At 51.7% G+C, this 12,750-nt stretch overlaps 2 protein-coding genes across 2 annotated transcripts in view; one reads left to right on the top strand and one right to left on the bottom strand.

Annotated features, from left to right (window-relative positions):
* Positions 1–12,750, top strand: part of ZFP1 (ZFP1 zinc finger protein) — an 837,904-nt gene that overhangs the window by 494,316 nt on the left and 330,838 nt on the right. The gene's annotated exons all lie outside the window — the stretch shown is intronic.
* Positions 3,233–12,750, bottom strand: part of FA2H (fatty acid 2-hydroxylase) — a 45,621-nt gene continuing 36,103 nt past the window's right edge. The window contains exons 3-7 of the mRNA XM_008139663.3: positions 12,307–12,449; positions 11,576–11,682; positions 8,053–8,225; positions 6,398–6,650; positions 3,233–4,711 (exon numbers count right to left, since the gene is read on the bottom strand). Of these exons, the coding sequence (XP_008137885.2) occupies positions 4,632–4,711; positions 6,398–6,650; positions 8,053–8,225; positions 11,576–11,682; positions 12,307–12,449 (756 nt within the window). The 3' untranslated portion in view covers positions 3,233–4,631. The remainder of the gene's footprint in view (positions 4,712–6,397; positions 6,651–8,052; positions 8,226–11,575; positions 11,683–12,306; positions 12,450–12,750) is intronic.

Raw genomic sequence — 12,750 nt, 5'->3', positions numbered from 1 at the left:
GCCTAAATGGGCAGTCGGACATCCCTCGAGGGGTCCCAGGTTGGAGAGGGTGCAGGCTGGACTGAGGGACACCCCCCCTCTAATATATATATATATCCATATCTGGTTTGGCTTAGTGGATAGAGCGTCGGCCTGTGGACTGAAAGATCCCAAGTTCGATTCCGGTCAAGGACACATGCCTGGGTTGTGGGCTCGATCCCCAGTGTGGGGCATGCAGGAAGCAGCCGGTCACTGAGGCATGCCAGCCAAGCTATAGCAAATTTTTGACTCAAGGTGTTTCAGACTAACCAGTTTGTGTGAATTCGGGCCTTAGACCTCTATGAGGGCTATGGTGGTTCTATGTCCTCAAAAGAGCATTTCTCTGCTCCCTGCAGGCAAGTTTATTTGCAGTGCCCTGGAAGGTGGGTTCACGTGCAGCCTGTGCTGACTGCATCCACTCCAGGGGCACACACCCATCTTTCTGCTCTTGCTCCAGGACCTTTGTCAAAGCCAAGGAATCTGGTTGGCTTTCATGCCAGGGCAGCCCGTAAGGGAGGAGGCAGTTGACACCCATGAAGACAATCCTCAACTCACAGGAGAGGAAGCTGGTGGACAAATGTTCCAGGCTCTTGGCCTTTGGGTGGACCATTCTGGCAGGTCTCTGTCTGCTCCTCAGGATGCCGCTGCAGAGTCCGTAGGGGAAACTGACACCCTCATTCTTATATGGCTGCCCTGCTTTCCTTTCTAATCCTTCCCAATCACACACTCCTTATTTCTGCAGTTGCCTCCCAAATAAACTACCCACATCCACGTTCCCATTTTAGGTTTTGCTTTTTAGGGCACCTAAATGAAGACATGATCCCCACTTTATAATTTTGCCAAGACAAGATTCTTTTCTTCTTTTTCTTATAATTTCTTCTTTTTTCCCCTACTACAAGCTTATAAGGTGTCTGAGATGCAGTGAAGATGACAGTCCTAGCATTTTCCAAATTTCACATCCATCCTGTAGCATCTTTAATAGATAAATTTTACTCATTGTGCTGTTATCACCTCACTGTAAAGAAGATCCAGTCAATTTTTGGCAGCCATCATATTTTCATAGAAAGTTAGAACTGGAAAGTTCATATACACAGTTTCAGCTTCCTCTCAGAAGCCTGAACTGTAGATGAGACAAAACAGTAAGAGACAGGTAAGGTGGAAAAGCGCTAGAATTTTGCAATCACAGCCATCTGATCCCAAAACAGTCACTCTGAGGGCAGTCACAAGAGGGCAGAGCCTCCTGCTATCACCAGAGGGCAGCAGAGGCCAGGGAACAGGTGGGGAAGCAAAGACCGAATAATATAAAACTGCCAGAGATCTGATAGAGGCAAGACTCATATTTATGGGCGCCCGTTACAAGTTGGGCATTGTGCTGGCACAATAAGAAATCGAACAAAGTTCAAAGGCAGAGATTGGAGGCCAGAGCCAATGGAGAAGCGGACCAAAGTCCCGTTAAGAGGGCAGTTCTTCCGGTCAGCCAGGAAATGCTCAAAGACTGGCAAGCATGTCCGGAAGTACAGTGCTAGAAATGAATGTGTATAATGGCTGTGGGCCTGTCCTCTGCCAGGGCAGCTGGGTAGTTGCTGGGGAGTCAGGTAAGGCAAATTGCTAGGATCATTGAGAGTCACTTTACACTGATCAGAATTTAAATGGCCTTTGCCTGAGCGAGCATTCAACTTTCTTGATGGTTTTTGTGTCTTCTCCCACCACAGAAATAAACATAATCATGTGCCATAAGTTTCAGGCTTTCCCATCATGCTAGTTGGCATTTTGATAATATCTCATGCTTGCTTTAGCATCTAATCTTTGATTCTTATGCCTCTTGCACTTGCTGATAAAATTCTCCAGCTCTACCAGGTGGCCACAGAGTACGGACCGCACTATGGTTGCCAACTGGCTTGAGATGAAGGTCTTTGTGGCACTTCCCATATTCCTCTCTCCTGTAAGGTGGAGTTCACTCTCTTCCATAGGCCTGTGGAACCCCCTGGAAAGTTATTGTGGGCTCAACAGGAAGCTCTGGGGGAACCCATCCAATGTGCACTGAGTGGATCTTTTCATTTAGGTTGGCTTAGTTGTGTGTGTGTGTGCGTGTGTGTGTGTGTGTGTGTGTGTGTGTGTGTGTGTAGGAGGTTTCATACTATTCTCCCTCCCAAATCTTCTCATTGCCAAGTTACAAACTCACTTAGATTTTTGTCATTTCTTACTAGTTTTTTTTTTTTTTTAATAATTTTTTTTCCCAATTAAATTTTTGCTCAACTTAGACTTTTCTCTAGTGGAGTTGCATATTTACAACTTGCCCATCTCTTCCTTTGCTCCTCCTTTTTCTTCCTTCCTTCCCCCTAAGTGTGATGCTCCACGGTCAGGTTTCCAGTGCCTGGAAATGGGGGTTGTGACTTCTGCTCCTTGAGCAGCCTGGTTCCAGGGACAGATTCCAGGAGTTTGAGCGATGGCTGGCTCAGACCAGTGGCCTTCATCTCCAGGCTGGGAGCTGCAGGGACGAAGCCACCATGTGGCTGCCGGAGCAGGGAGAGGCAGCGCGGCCGGGGGCTCCCTCCATGTTGCCAGAACCTCGCCAACATCAGTTCACATCTGCGTCTGCCTCTGCATCTGCTTCCACTTCCGCTTCCCCATCCTTGGGGAGGAAAATCCAGAGCCCACCTCCACCGGGCCCGCTGAACCAGACTCTGAGTGTGGCAACCTTGGATCTGTATGCTAACAGATTCCTCAGGTGGTCCTGGTGTGCTGGCTGGGAAGACATCCTGAGCATCTGTTTCACCTAGACTGAGCCGGCCTGATGTTCTAGTTCCCGCTGTGGGCGCTTGTTGCTAGAGTCTCCCTCCTTTGCTTTAGGAAAGCCAACTGGAATCTCAGTTGGGGTCTGATAAGTTCCAGAGGAAAATGTCTCCCCAGTGGTATGCCAAGGCGGTTGATGGGAGTGATACCCCCCCACACACATACTCCCCAAACGCCCACCCCCATGTGTAGGCAGTAAGCGGGAAGGCTGTCTGCAGATTATTTTTTTATTTTTATTTTTTTGCAGATAATTTTAAAACAGTAATAAAACCAAGTCAGAAAATAAGAGCAGCTCAGCTTTTTATTATCACCATGGCCCAGCAAGTCTACACAACCTGGTCAGGGGTAAACACCCCTCCCTGCTGGATGGACCGTACCCACCCCCCACCTTCCAAGATGAAGTCTGGCGAATCAACACCAAGAAGTAGCAACCGCTCTTTGTTGGTTTCTTTTTAAATGTCTTTATTTTTCAAAATATACAATTTATTTACACCTTTATTTCACAACTGTAGTTTGTATATTTATCCCAAAATCTTTAAATAACTCCGCAGTAAACAGTACAAATCACAGGAGCGGTCAAACTGCTTCTCTTTAGCCTTTATGCTCATCGAGTTTTTTTTTTTTTAAAGTTTCAAGTAGTAATGGTTTGTGGGTAAGAAGGGAACAAAAATAGGACCAAAGGTTTACATAAGCTCAACACATAGAATTAGAAAGGGCAATCTGAGCAGCTACTTGAGCATTTCTATAGTTTATAAATAAGACCCTCTCATGAGCAGTGAGGGTTTTGGTTATGAGGAAAAAGGGGCTGGAACCTCATCTGCTGGGGTCGGGGCGGGGCAGGGCAGGGGGGGGGTGACGGGGAGGGATAGGGAAGCCAATGGGGAGGGAGATAAGGCACCGAATAAAGGCTCCTTCGTGGCCTATGGAGGCACTGGCTGGAAGGGTCCTGAGTGGGGGGGAGGGGGCAGGGGCCCACCTGTGCCAGGTGGAGGTCAAGAATGGCTGGGAATGGGGTGGGGCTCCCACCCATAGAGAGGCCTCTTTAGCCGACCTTGGAGCAAAGCTTTGTGATTCTGGAGGCAGGGAGATGGCTAGAGCAGCTGGTGGTTCCTAAAGAAAGGGGCCTGGGCTCCCGCCAGCCTTGAGGCCAATGCCAGCTAGCCTCGGCCCGTCTGCACAGGCAGGTGAGGGCCGGGCCTGTGTCTCGGCCTGAGGCACCTGGCGGTACAGCTGGCATCTGTGATTGGCAGTGGACGGAGGCACTGCCCTGGGATCTGGGATGGCCTGTGGGAGGCATCATGCTGTCTCTTCCTGTGAGAGCCCTTCATCCACCTCAGTGTTCTCCACTCATCGGGAGAAAGCCAGAGCCATCAAACCGCCCCCGGGAAGGGAGGGCAGGGAGACCAGGGCAGAGGCCCTGCAGACCCCACTCTTTGCTGTGGGGGTGGCTCCCAGGGAGCCCGAGGTGCTAAGACACAGGTGGATCACAGACCGGCCAGGAAGTCACAGGGGTCCGTTTCCTTCATTCCCCTCGGCCAGGTCCTAAAGCAGTCCTGTGGGCTGATTCTGGGCAGAAGTGCTGGTGGGAAGGCTGGGATGCTGCAGGAGAGAGCTAGTTCCTGAGGACCACGTGGCCACCAAGTGGACGTGACCCTCCTGCGGTGGGTTCGGGAGGGAAGTCTCAGTCTTTAGGGTCTCCCCAGCACCCTTCACCAAGCCCAAGAGCTGGACAAAGCCCATCCTGCCTGGCCAGGCAAACCTTCTTGCAGGGTCTGGATGGGGCGGGGGTGGGACAGGGGCCACCGTGGGGCGGGGAGTTGTCACTGGATCTTCAGGTGGGGTTCTTCCGGCATAAGAGTGTGGAAAATGTAGTCCCAAAATTTAGTGCTGATACCAAATCCTAGAGAGGGAGACGAACAGGGAGAAGGTGAGGCACCGTCCAAGGAGGGGGAGAAATCTGCTTGGAAAGGGAGCCAGGGGAGGGCCAGCCCTCGGGAAGATTTTCACATCTGTCCCCGCTGGCCTTCCCAGCTCTCAGGGCCATCCTGGCAGAAGTCAGGTGCAGGGTACCAGTTTCCCAAGGATGCCTTTGGAGTAAACCCAAATCCTTTCTCTGGCAGGACTTCCTGGGAGAGCCTGGCCCCTGCCTGCCTCAGCCTCTTGCTTCTCTTTGAAGATGCCAAGTCCGTTCCTGCTTCAGGGCTTTGCACCTGCTGCTCCTGAGATGCTCTCTCCCCAGATGTTGGGTGCTGGCTCCTTTTGACTTAGGTCTCAGCTCTAACGACATCTCCGCAGTGACCTCTTCCTGGACCACTTTGACCTAGTGCTCTGCCATCCAACATGGTGGCCACTAGCCCACATGACTGCTCAGCACTGAAAATGTGGCTAGAGCTACAAAGGGACTGAATTTCCAATTTCATTTAATTTTAATTAACTTAGATTTCAATTTAAAAATGTATACTCGCCCTAGCCAGTTTGGCTCAGTGGATAGAGCGTTGGCCTGCAGACTGAAGGGTCCTGGGTTCGATTCTGGTCAAGGGCACAATGCCTGGGTTGCAGGCTCGATTCCCAGTAGGGGGCGTGCAGGAGGCAGCCGATCAATGATTTCTCTCATCATTGATGTTTCTATCTCTCTCTCCCTCTCCTTCCTCTCTGAAATCAATAAAAATGTGTTTAAAAACAAAAACAAAAACGTATACTCAATTCAATTACTGGAAATCTTTCAAGCATATCAGAGCAATTCGGGTATGTGAATCTACTTTTTTTTTTTAATGTAAATTTTATAAACTCTAAACACAGATTAAATATTTCCAATGAAAATTTAGCACCTGGATTGAGATGTGCTGTAAGTGCAAGATACACACTGGACACAGAAGACTTAACATAAGGAAAAAACAAAGTAAAATATTTCATTAACAATATTTTACATTGATTATATGTTGACATGATAATGTGGTTGTATTTGGCTTCATAAAATATACTATCAAAATTAATTTCATCCATGTATTTTTACTGGCTCATGTGGCCACTAGAAATTTAAAAATCACATCTGTGACTTGCATATTTTACTAGAGAGAGCTGGAGCCCTCCCCTGACTTATATGGTTCCTCTAACACAGTGGTCGGCAAACTGCGGCTCGTGAGCTACATGCGGCTCTTTGGCCCCTTGAGTGTGGCTCTTCCACAAAATACCACGGCCTGGGCGAGTCTATTTTGAAGAAATGGCATTAGAAGAAGTTTAAGTTTAAAAAATTTGGCTCTCAAAAGAAATTTCAATCGTTGTACTGTTGATATTTGGCTCGGTTGACTAATGAGTTTGCCGACCACTGCTTTAACATCCTCTTGCTTTACTTTCTTTGTGGCACTTACCACTGTCTGAAGTGACCTTTTACTATTGAGTGATTTCCTTGTTTGTCTCTGCACTGCCCCCCACACCAGAGAGTAGGATGGGAGCCGCAGGCTTGCCTTGCTGTCTGGGGATCCCCAGAACCCAGAACAGTGCCTGGCCCTGGTAGGGGCTTAGTGGTAGCTGTCAAACAGGTAAGTGATGAAATGAGTGAGACTGGGAGGTGTTGGCTGAGCCTTACCTGACTTCTGATGTGCAAAGTGATGCTTGACGTGGTGGGCCTTCATGCTGTACAGGTAGGAGCCCTTGTGCGGTGAGCCGAAGTGCAAGTAGTAATGGGTCATGTCGTAGAGGACGTAGCCCAGAAGGCCGCCCGCAAACACCGTGCCCCCCACCGCCTCGGGCAGGAGGAGCTGCAGGGCTGTGTAGAAGAAGGCAATCACCAGCGAAGCTGGCGCAGGGGGGAAGACCAGGCGGGACTCATCGAAGGGTGCCTGTGGATGGAGAGGCTCACGTGTCAGAACGCAGCTGGGGGCCTGCTTGTAGCCACAACAGAGACTTCCCCACGGAGCATGGGGCAGAGCAGCCCAGCTGTCCCAGGGAGGGGCAGTGATTGTCACGGGTAGACGTGGCACTCTCAGTGGCTTTGGGGAGGGCAGGCCACTATGCCGGAAAGTCCTAGAGAGACTGTCCTGTTCCCGGTTTCCAAGCCAGGATAGGACCTGGAACGCTGTGCAGGAACACGGGGGTGGATGTGATGTGGGCAGGTTTCGAGTCCCGCTTTATGCTCAAGAGGCCACTTTGGCTCTGGAATTTGTTGGATGCTAGAGAGGAGCCCCATCTCCGATGACCAGGTGGGGCACCTAGACCAGGGCCTGATGCTGTCTGGGAGGCTAATGTGGATTCACATGGTGGGGTGATGCCGGAAGTGTTAGCATACTTTCTCCCCACCCCGTCGTCCTAACAGGGGCTCTTCTTTGTTCCAAGGGGGTGTTGTCACATTAAACAACAAGAGAAATAGGCCTTAGGCTCTGGAGCTTTAAAAGCCAAAGGCCTAGCATAGAGGTAAGATTTTAGAGACTGATGGTGAGGATTCTGAGAAAGACAGACCCTCTCTGGGCTGGAAGAAAAGACAGAAAGCAGGCAATAGTCATAGAGCGATATGCCGATGAGGGTCTCTCTCCCTCAGACCGGGAGCAGCAGGACCAGTGGTATGCTGGAGAGCCAGCTCTGGGAGGGAGGAAGGGAAGGAAGGAGGGAGAGAAGGAGGAAGAGATGGGCACCCTGGGGACAGGCTGAGAACAGCATGGTGTGGGGACAGTGGGATGCAACTTCCTCTGGGCAGACCTGGCTTCCAGTCCCTGCCACGGGGGCCATCACATTGGCCGTGAAGAGCCCCAGGGTGGTGGGTGGTCGAGAGCACAGACTCTGGCATCCACAGAAGGAGGCACAAGATCCTGGCCGTGACAGGTGTGACCTTGGGTGAGTTCCTGGTTTAATTTCCCTAAGCCTGTTGGCTGCTCTGTGGAACGGGAAGAAGGAAGCTCCACCCGGGCAGTGGTTGTTGACTCTTTTGCTCAGTGGTGTCTAGAATGGTGCCTGGCGCAGAGTGAGCACTCGGTGAACATTCGTTGAGTGAATGAACGAGTTGCTGTGAGGATCAAAGATGGTCCACGGAAGGAACCTGCGGAGTGCCCGGCGTCAGTAACGTTGGCACACAGACAGACACACATGCTCACTCTGTCCACGCCCGGCTCAGGTTAGGCCCCAGTCCTTCCTCCGAGCAACAGCAAATGCCCTGATTTCCCTTGTTCCCAGCCTGACTCCCAGAGAGATGGGCGGCTCCTGTGAATCGGGCAGAGCTGCAAGGCCCCGGTGGGAGCCCGCCCTGCTCACCTTGTGGTGCTGGCCGTGCAAGATGAAGTGCAGCGTGATGAGGTAATAGCTGTTGCTGGGGGGCTTCATGTGGAACAGGAAGCGGTGGAGGAGGTACTCTGTTAGGCTCCAGAGGAGCATCCCCAGCACGAAGAGGCCCGGGAACACGGACTTAGGCATGGCTACCGAGTACTCTGCAGGGCGGCAAGAGAGAGGAAGGTCAGGGCAGATGGCCCCAGCAGGCAACAATGCCTGGTGGCTCCAGACGTCCATCTCACCCCCACCCCCCATCACCTTGCCCGGCTGGAGTGGCTCAGTTGGTTGAGCATCATCCTGTGTGCTGAAAGGTATATTGCCAGTTCAATTCCCAGTCAGGGCACATACCTGGGTTGTGGGTTCGACATGGTCAGGGCATGTATGGGAGGCAACCAATCAATCTCTCTCTCTCTCTCTCTCTCTCTCTCTCTCTCTCTCTCTCAGCATATCCTGGTTGAGGATGAAGAGAAATAAAGAAATAAAAAAGAGTGCCCACAGAGCTCCCTGTTGCTTTGGTCCATGTGAGGACACAGGACGTCTGTGACCTGGAAGAGGACCTTTGCCTGACCAGGCTGGCACCCTGATCTGAACTTCCAGCTTCTAGATCTGGGAGCAATACATTTCTGTTGTTTATAAGTCACCCAGTCTGTGACGTTTTGCTGTAGCAGTCCAGATGGCTAAGACCCCTGAGAAGACCTTGCCTTGGTGGCATGGAGGAGAGGGAAGGATGATCCCAATTAAGCCAGGAGAGCTGGGCCGCCACTGATGGAAAATGTGAACCACCAGGGACTGGAGAGCAAGAGGGACAGGAAAACACACAGAGAAATCTCAATGGACAAGACTCAAAATCACAGCATATGAGAAAGATCTGAAAAAAAAAAAAAAAACACCTGAAGATGATTAGCATGGAGGCGAGAAGACTGGAGATGTAATTGTCAAGGGTGAGGTTCCCAACACCCACCCTCTCATGCCAGCCTGCAGTCCTTGAGGCTCTTATTTCTTTTCTCCATTTTGTTCATTTCTTGTTTGTTGTTGTTAATTCTCACCCCAGGATATTTTTCCCATTGACTTTTAGAGAGAGTGAGAGAGAGAGAGAGAGAGAGAGAGAGAGAGAGAGAGAGAGAGGAACATCGATGTGAGAAACACATCAACTGGCCACAGACTTCTGTCTTGACCTTATTTGGGTTCCCACCACACAGTCCTCATGGAGGCTCCCATCCCCACCCAGCATGCCATGTGGTTCTGGCCTAGCACTCACTTAACCTGCTTCCAGGCACTGCACTTGGGGACATCCTGAACTGCAGAACCCCTCTGCTTTTCCAAACACATTCATGCACACATCTAGGAATTTCAGCCGTGAGTTGGTGTCTCTGCTCAGCCTCCACTGCTTCTTGGCTCCCTGACTCTTCTGCATGGATGCTAGTGCTCCCTTTGTCCAGCAGCTGTGGGGGGACCTGTCAGCCGCCCCTTGCCTAGCTCTGTGGCTCTTACGTTCTCTGCCTTGCCTGACGAGCAGGGAGGTGAGGGAGGCCTGTGGACACATGTCTTACGCTGCCATTGCTAGCATCATGGTCACGGGCTTTACACTGGACCTTTATTAACCAGCACATCTCAGCTCTCTGCAGAGGCCTGCAGTTCTGACCAAGCCCTCAGATCACCCTCCCTGTCATGCAGAAGAGCCCCCTCCTATAGGTCAAGTCTCCGCCCACTCCCTCACCCCAGCATCATCCCTGTTGGCGCATCTGCCCCGGAGCTGGTACCGAGTGGCATCTCTAGAGGAATCCTGCAGAGGGACCCAGGCCAAAGCTCCGGCAGCCCCTTCCCCCTCCGGCCGCCAGCCCTGGCGGCACTGCCACTGTTGCTGATTGTTAGGGGAGCCCTGGGTGGACAGTGGGCGATTCAGTGAGCAGGCTTTCTGAGCAACAAGCCCTGTGCTGTGCCTGAGCTATTCAGCGTGGGCAGAAAAGGGTAACCTTGGCTCTCGGGGCGTGCATGTTAACCCTTGGTGACCGGGTGGAGTTCTGGGCTCTGGGGAACTTCCTGCATCTTTTTTTTTTAAAATATTTTTTTTATTGATTTTTTACAGAGAGAAGGGAGAGGGATAGAGAGTTAGAAACATCGATGAGAGAGAAACATCGATCAGCTGCCTTGTGCACACCCCCTACTGGGGATGTGCCCACAACCTAGGTACATGCCCTTGACCGGAATCGAACCTGGGACCCTTGAGTCCGCAGGCCGACGCTCTATCCACTGAGCCAAACCGGTTTCGGCACTTCCTGCATCTTGTTCATCCCCTACCACATCCTGGTCCACGCAGGAAAACGGAGGCTCCCATCACTGTGGCTGTGGCCCCCTCATCTATACCATTCAGGTCCTCTGCTTGCCACTCCCAGGAGCCGTGGGCAGGAGAGAAGCCTCAGAGTGGGGGCAGAAGGAGCCTGCATCTAGCAGAGAGGGGGCGCTCCAAGGGCTCACAGTCAGGAACATTACACGTGGTTGGGAAAGGAAAGCCCACCCGAGCTACCCCAGTACCTTCTCCTGCCTGTCCCCTCCCCTGGCCTCCATCTGAGCCTCCTGCCCCCGCCCTGAGGCAGGCTGTGCTAGGACGATCAGACCCCCAGGGCAGGCGGCATGGACCAGGAGGCCCAAGGGAGGCGGTAAGCTTGGGAGGCGGGCTGACAGAAGTGGCCGCACCCAAACCCATGGCTGCCCTGAGAGACTCAGTCCCCTAGGCTCATTGGCAGCCCTTCTCTCTGTGCCCTGATCCCTGAGGCTGGAGGGCGCCTGGCATCTACATCCTAGCCACATGACCCTGAATCGCTTGTGTGACTTCTCTGAGGCTCCATTTCCTCATCTCAAAAGGGCATGATGATAGTACCTTTCTCATGAGGCTGTTGGGAGGATTAACCAAGATGGTCCCTGGAAGGCACCAGGCTTGGCATGTAGAAAGTGCTCATTAGAGGTTAGTGGGGCTGTGACTCCGAGTCAGGGGTTCTGCTGCCTGGACCTTTGCCCAGGAGACACTGCAGGACACTCCCAGATCTTTCTCTTCCAGGTTCTAATCTGTGCTGTGTTCATGGGCCATTCTGAGTCTAGCTCTCAGCTGTGCCACGTGGTGAATGATTTCATTTAGTTTCTTGACAATCCCAGATCATACCTTTTCTAGTATTAGACTCAGTGATAAACCTCTTTATTGCTGTCTCCTGACAAATGATTTTATTTCGTTTCTGTTAATGCATTGCTGTTCTCATTCTCCTCCTCCTCCTCCTCTTCCTCTTCTTCCACCTCTTCCTCCTCTTTTTTCTTCTTATAATCCATTTAGGATTGGGGCTGAGGGAGTCTGACAACATTTTTCTTTGGAAGACTATTTCTACAGAAAGGTCTCACTTCACAATGTTTGTGGTACGGTTTGGGGTTCTGTCTTTGCAGAAACCTAGTGCCAAAAAGAACACCAAGGTCTCCCACCTCCAGGAGCCATGGGAGCAGATCAGGAAGTGACCAACATTACCTGTGGTGAAGGAAGCGAAGAGTCGGACATCGCCCTGGGCGAAGGTTCGATAGTGGGACCAACTGAGGTACAGCATCAGGGGCATCCAGATGACGGGGACGCTGTACCTGCAGGAGGGCCGCCAGGGTGAGAGATATACATGCTCAGGGGCTCGCCGGGGCCAGCTTTCCCAACACACTCTTGACTAGAGGGGGGGATGACATGATACCAAAGCACGTGTAGAGAGCATGTGGAGACCTGGGGTCAAAGGGGCACTGCTGGGCGGGTGGGGAGGAGAAAACAGAAGGAAAGCCGTGAGTCTATCTGCCGTGAGTCTACATGTGTGAGTCCCTGAAATGAGTTATTGGCAGAAAAGAACTGTGTCCCGTGGCTACAGATTCTGTGCAGCTGAACAGATGCTGACCTCTTGTGGCAAAGGAGCTAATTGCAGGCAAAATTGTTCCCATGGGCATTAGAGGCTGGAAAACCCTTCATAGGAATCTGGAATAGAACAGGGGTGGCATTCAGAGTGGTTTCTGGCTATATGTTGGTGTGTCACTCACTCAGTGAACAAACCATGCATAGGGATGGATTATACCTATGGCATGTTCCACCATCCCCGAGAGCTTACAGTATAGCTCTGGGGCTGGGATTGGGGGAGAACCCAAGTGCCCCTTCCCCTATTGTATCTGCCTGATACCATCAGGAGAGGAGAGAGGGACAGCCCACCATGGACTCAGCGCGGGGCTCACCAGACAGTCTTGGTGAGGGCCTCGATGAAGTCTGAGTAGAAGAGGCGGATGGGCCTGGCCACTGGCTGGTGGACCCACTCATCGTACTTCTCTCCCAAGTGGCCTACCTGCCACAGTAGGGGCTTCCGCCAGTCTACCAGGTCCTGCAAGAGAAAAAGTCAGTGGACACTTGATAGTCACACCTGCACACATTCATTCTCCCGTCTCCTAGTTATAGTATCACAGTCACCATCCTTTACCTCATGTAGTCAGTATAGGGCTACCTGCCCTCTCGCTTTAGTGATTCAGGACTTGGCCACGCCACTCATCTCAGCTCCCGGCCACAGAAATGAGATCCAGGACAGGCTCATGACCTAAGCTGGTGCAATAAGCCATCAGACACTCTCTCTTCCTGCTGGAGTGGCTAAGTTGGCGGGCATGAGCCTGATGACTCAGTTAATACAG

The sequence above is a fragment of the Eptesicus fuscus genome, chromosome 21, assembly GCF_027574615.1.
Source record: "Eptesicus fuscus isolate TK198812 chromosome 21, DD_ASM_mEF_20220401, whole genome shotgun sequence".
In the NCBI taxonomy this organism is placed as follows: Eukaryota; Metazoa; Chordata; class Mammalia; order Chiroptera; family Vespertilionidae; genus Eptesicus; species Eptesicus fuscus.
The sequence above is the reverse complement of the archived record's forward strand: the minus strand, read 5'-3'. Positions and strand labels throughout refer to the sequence as shown.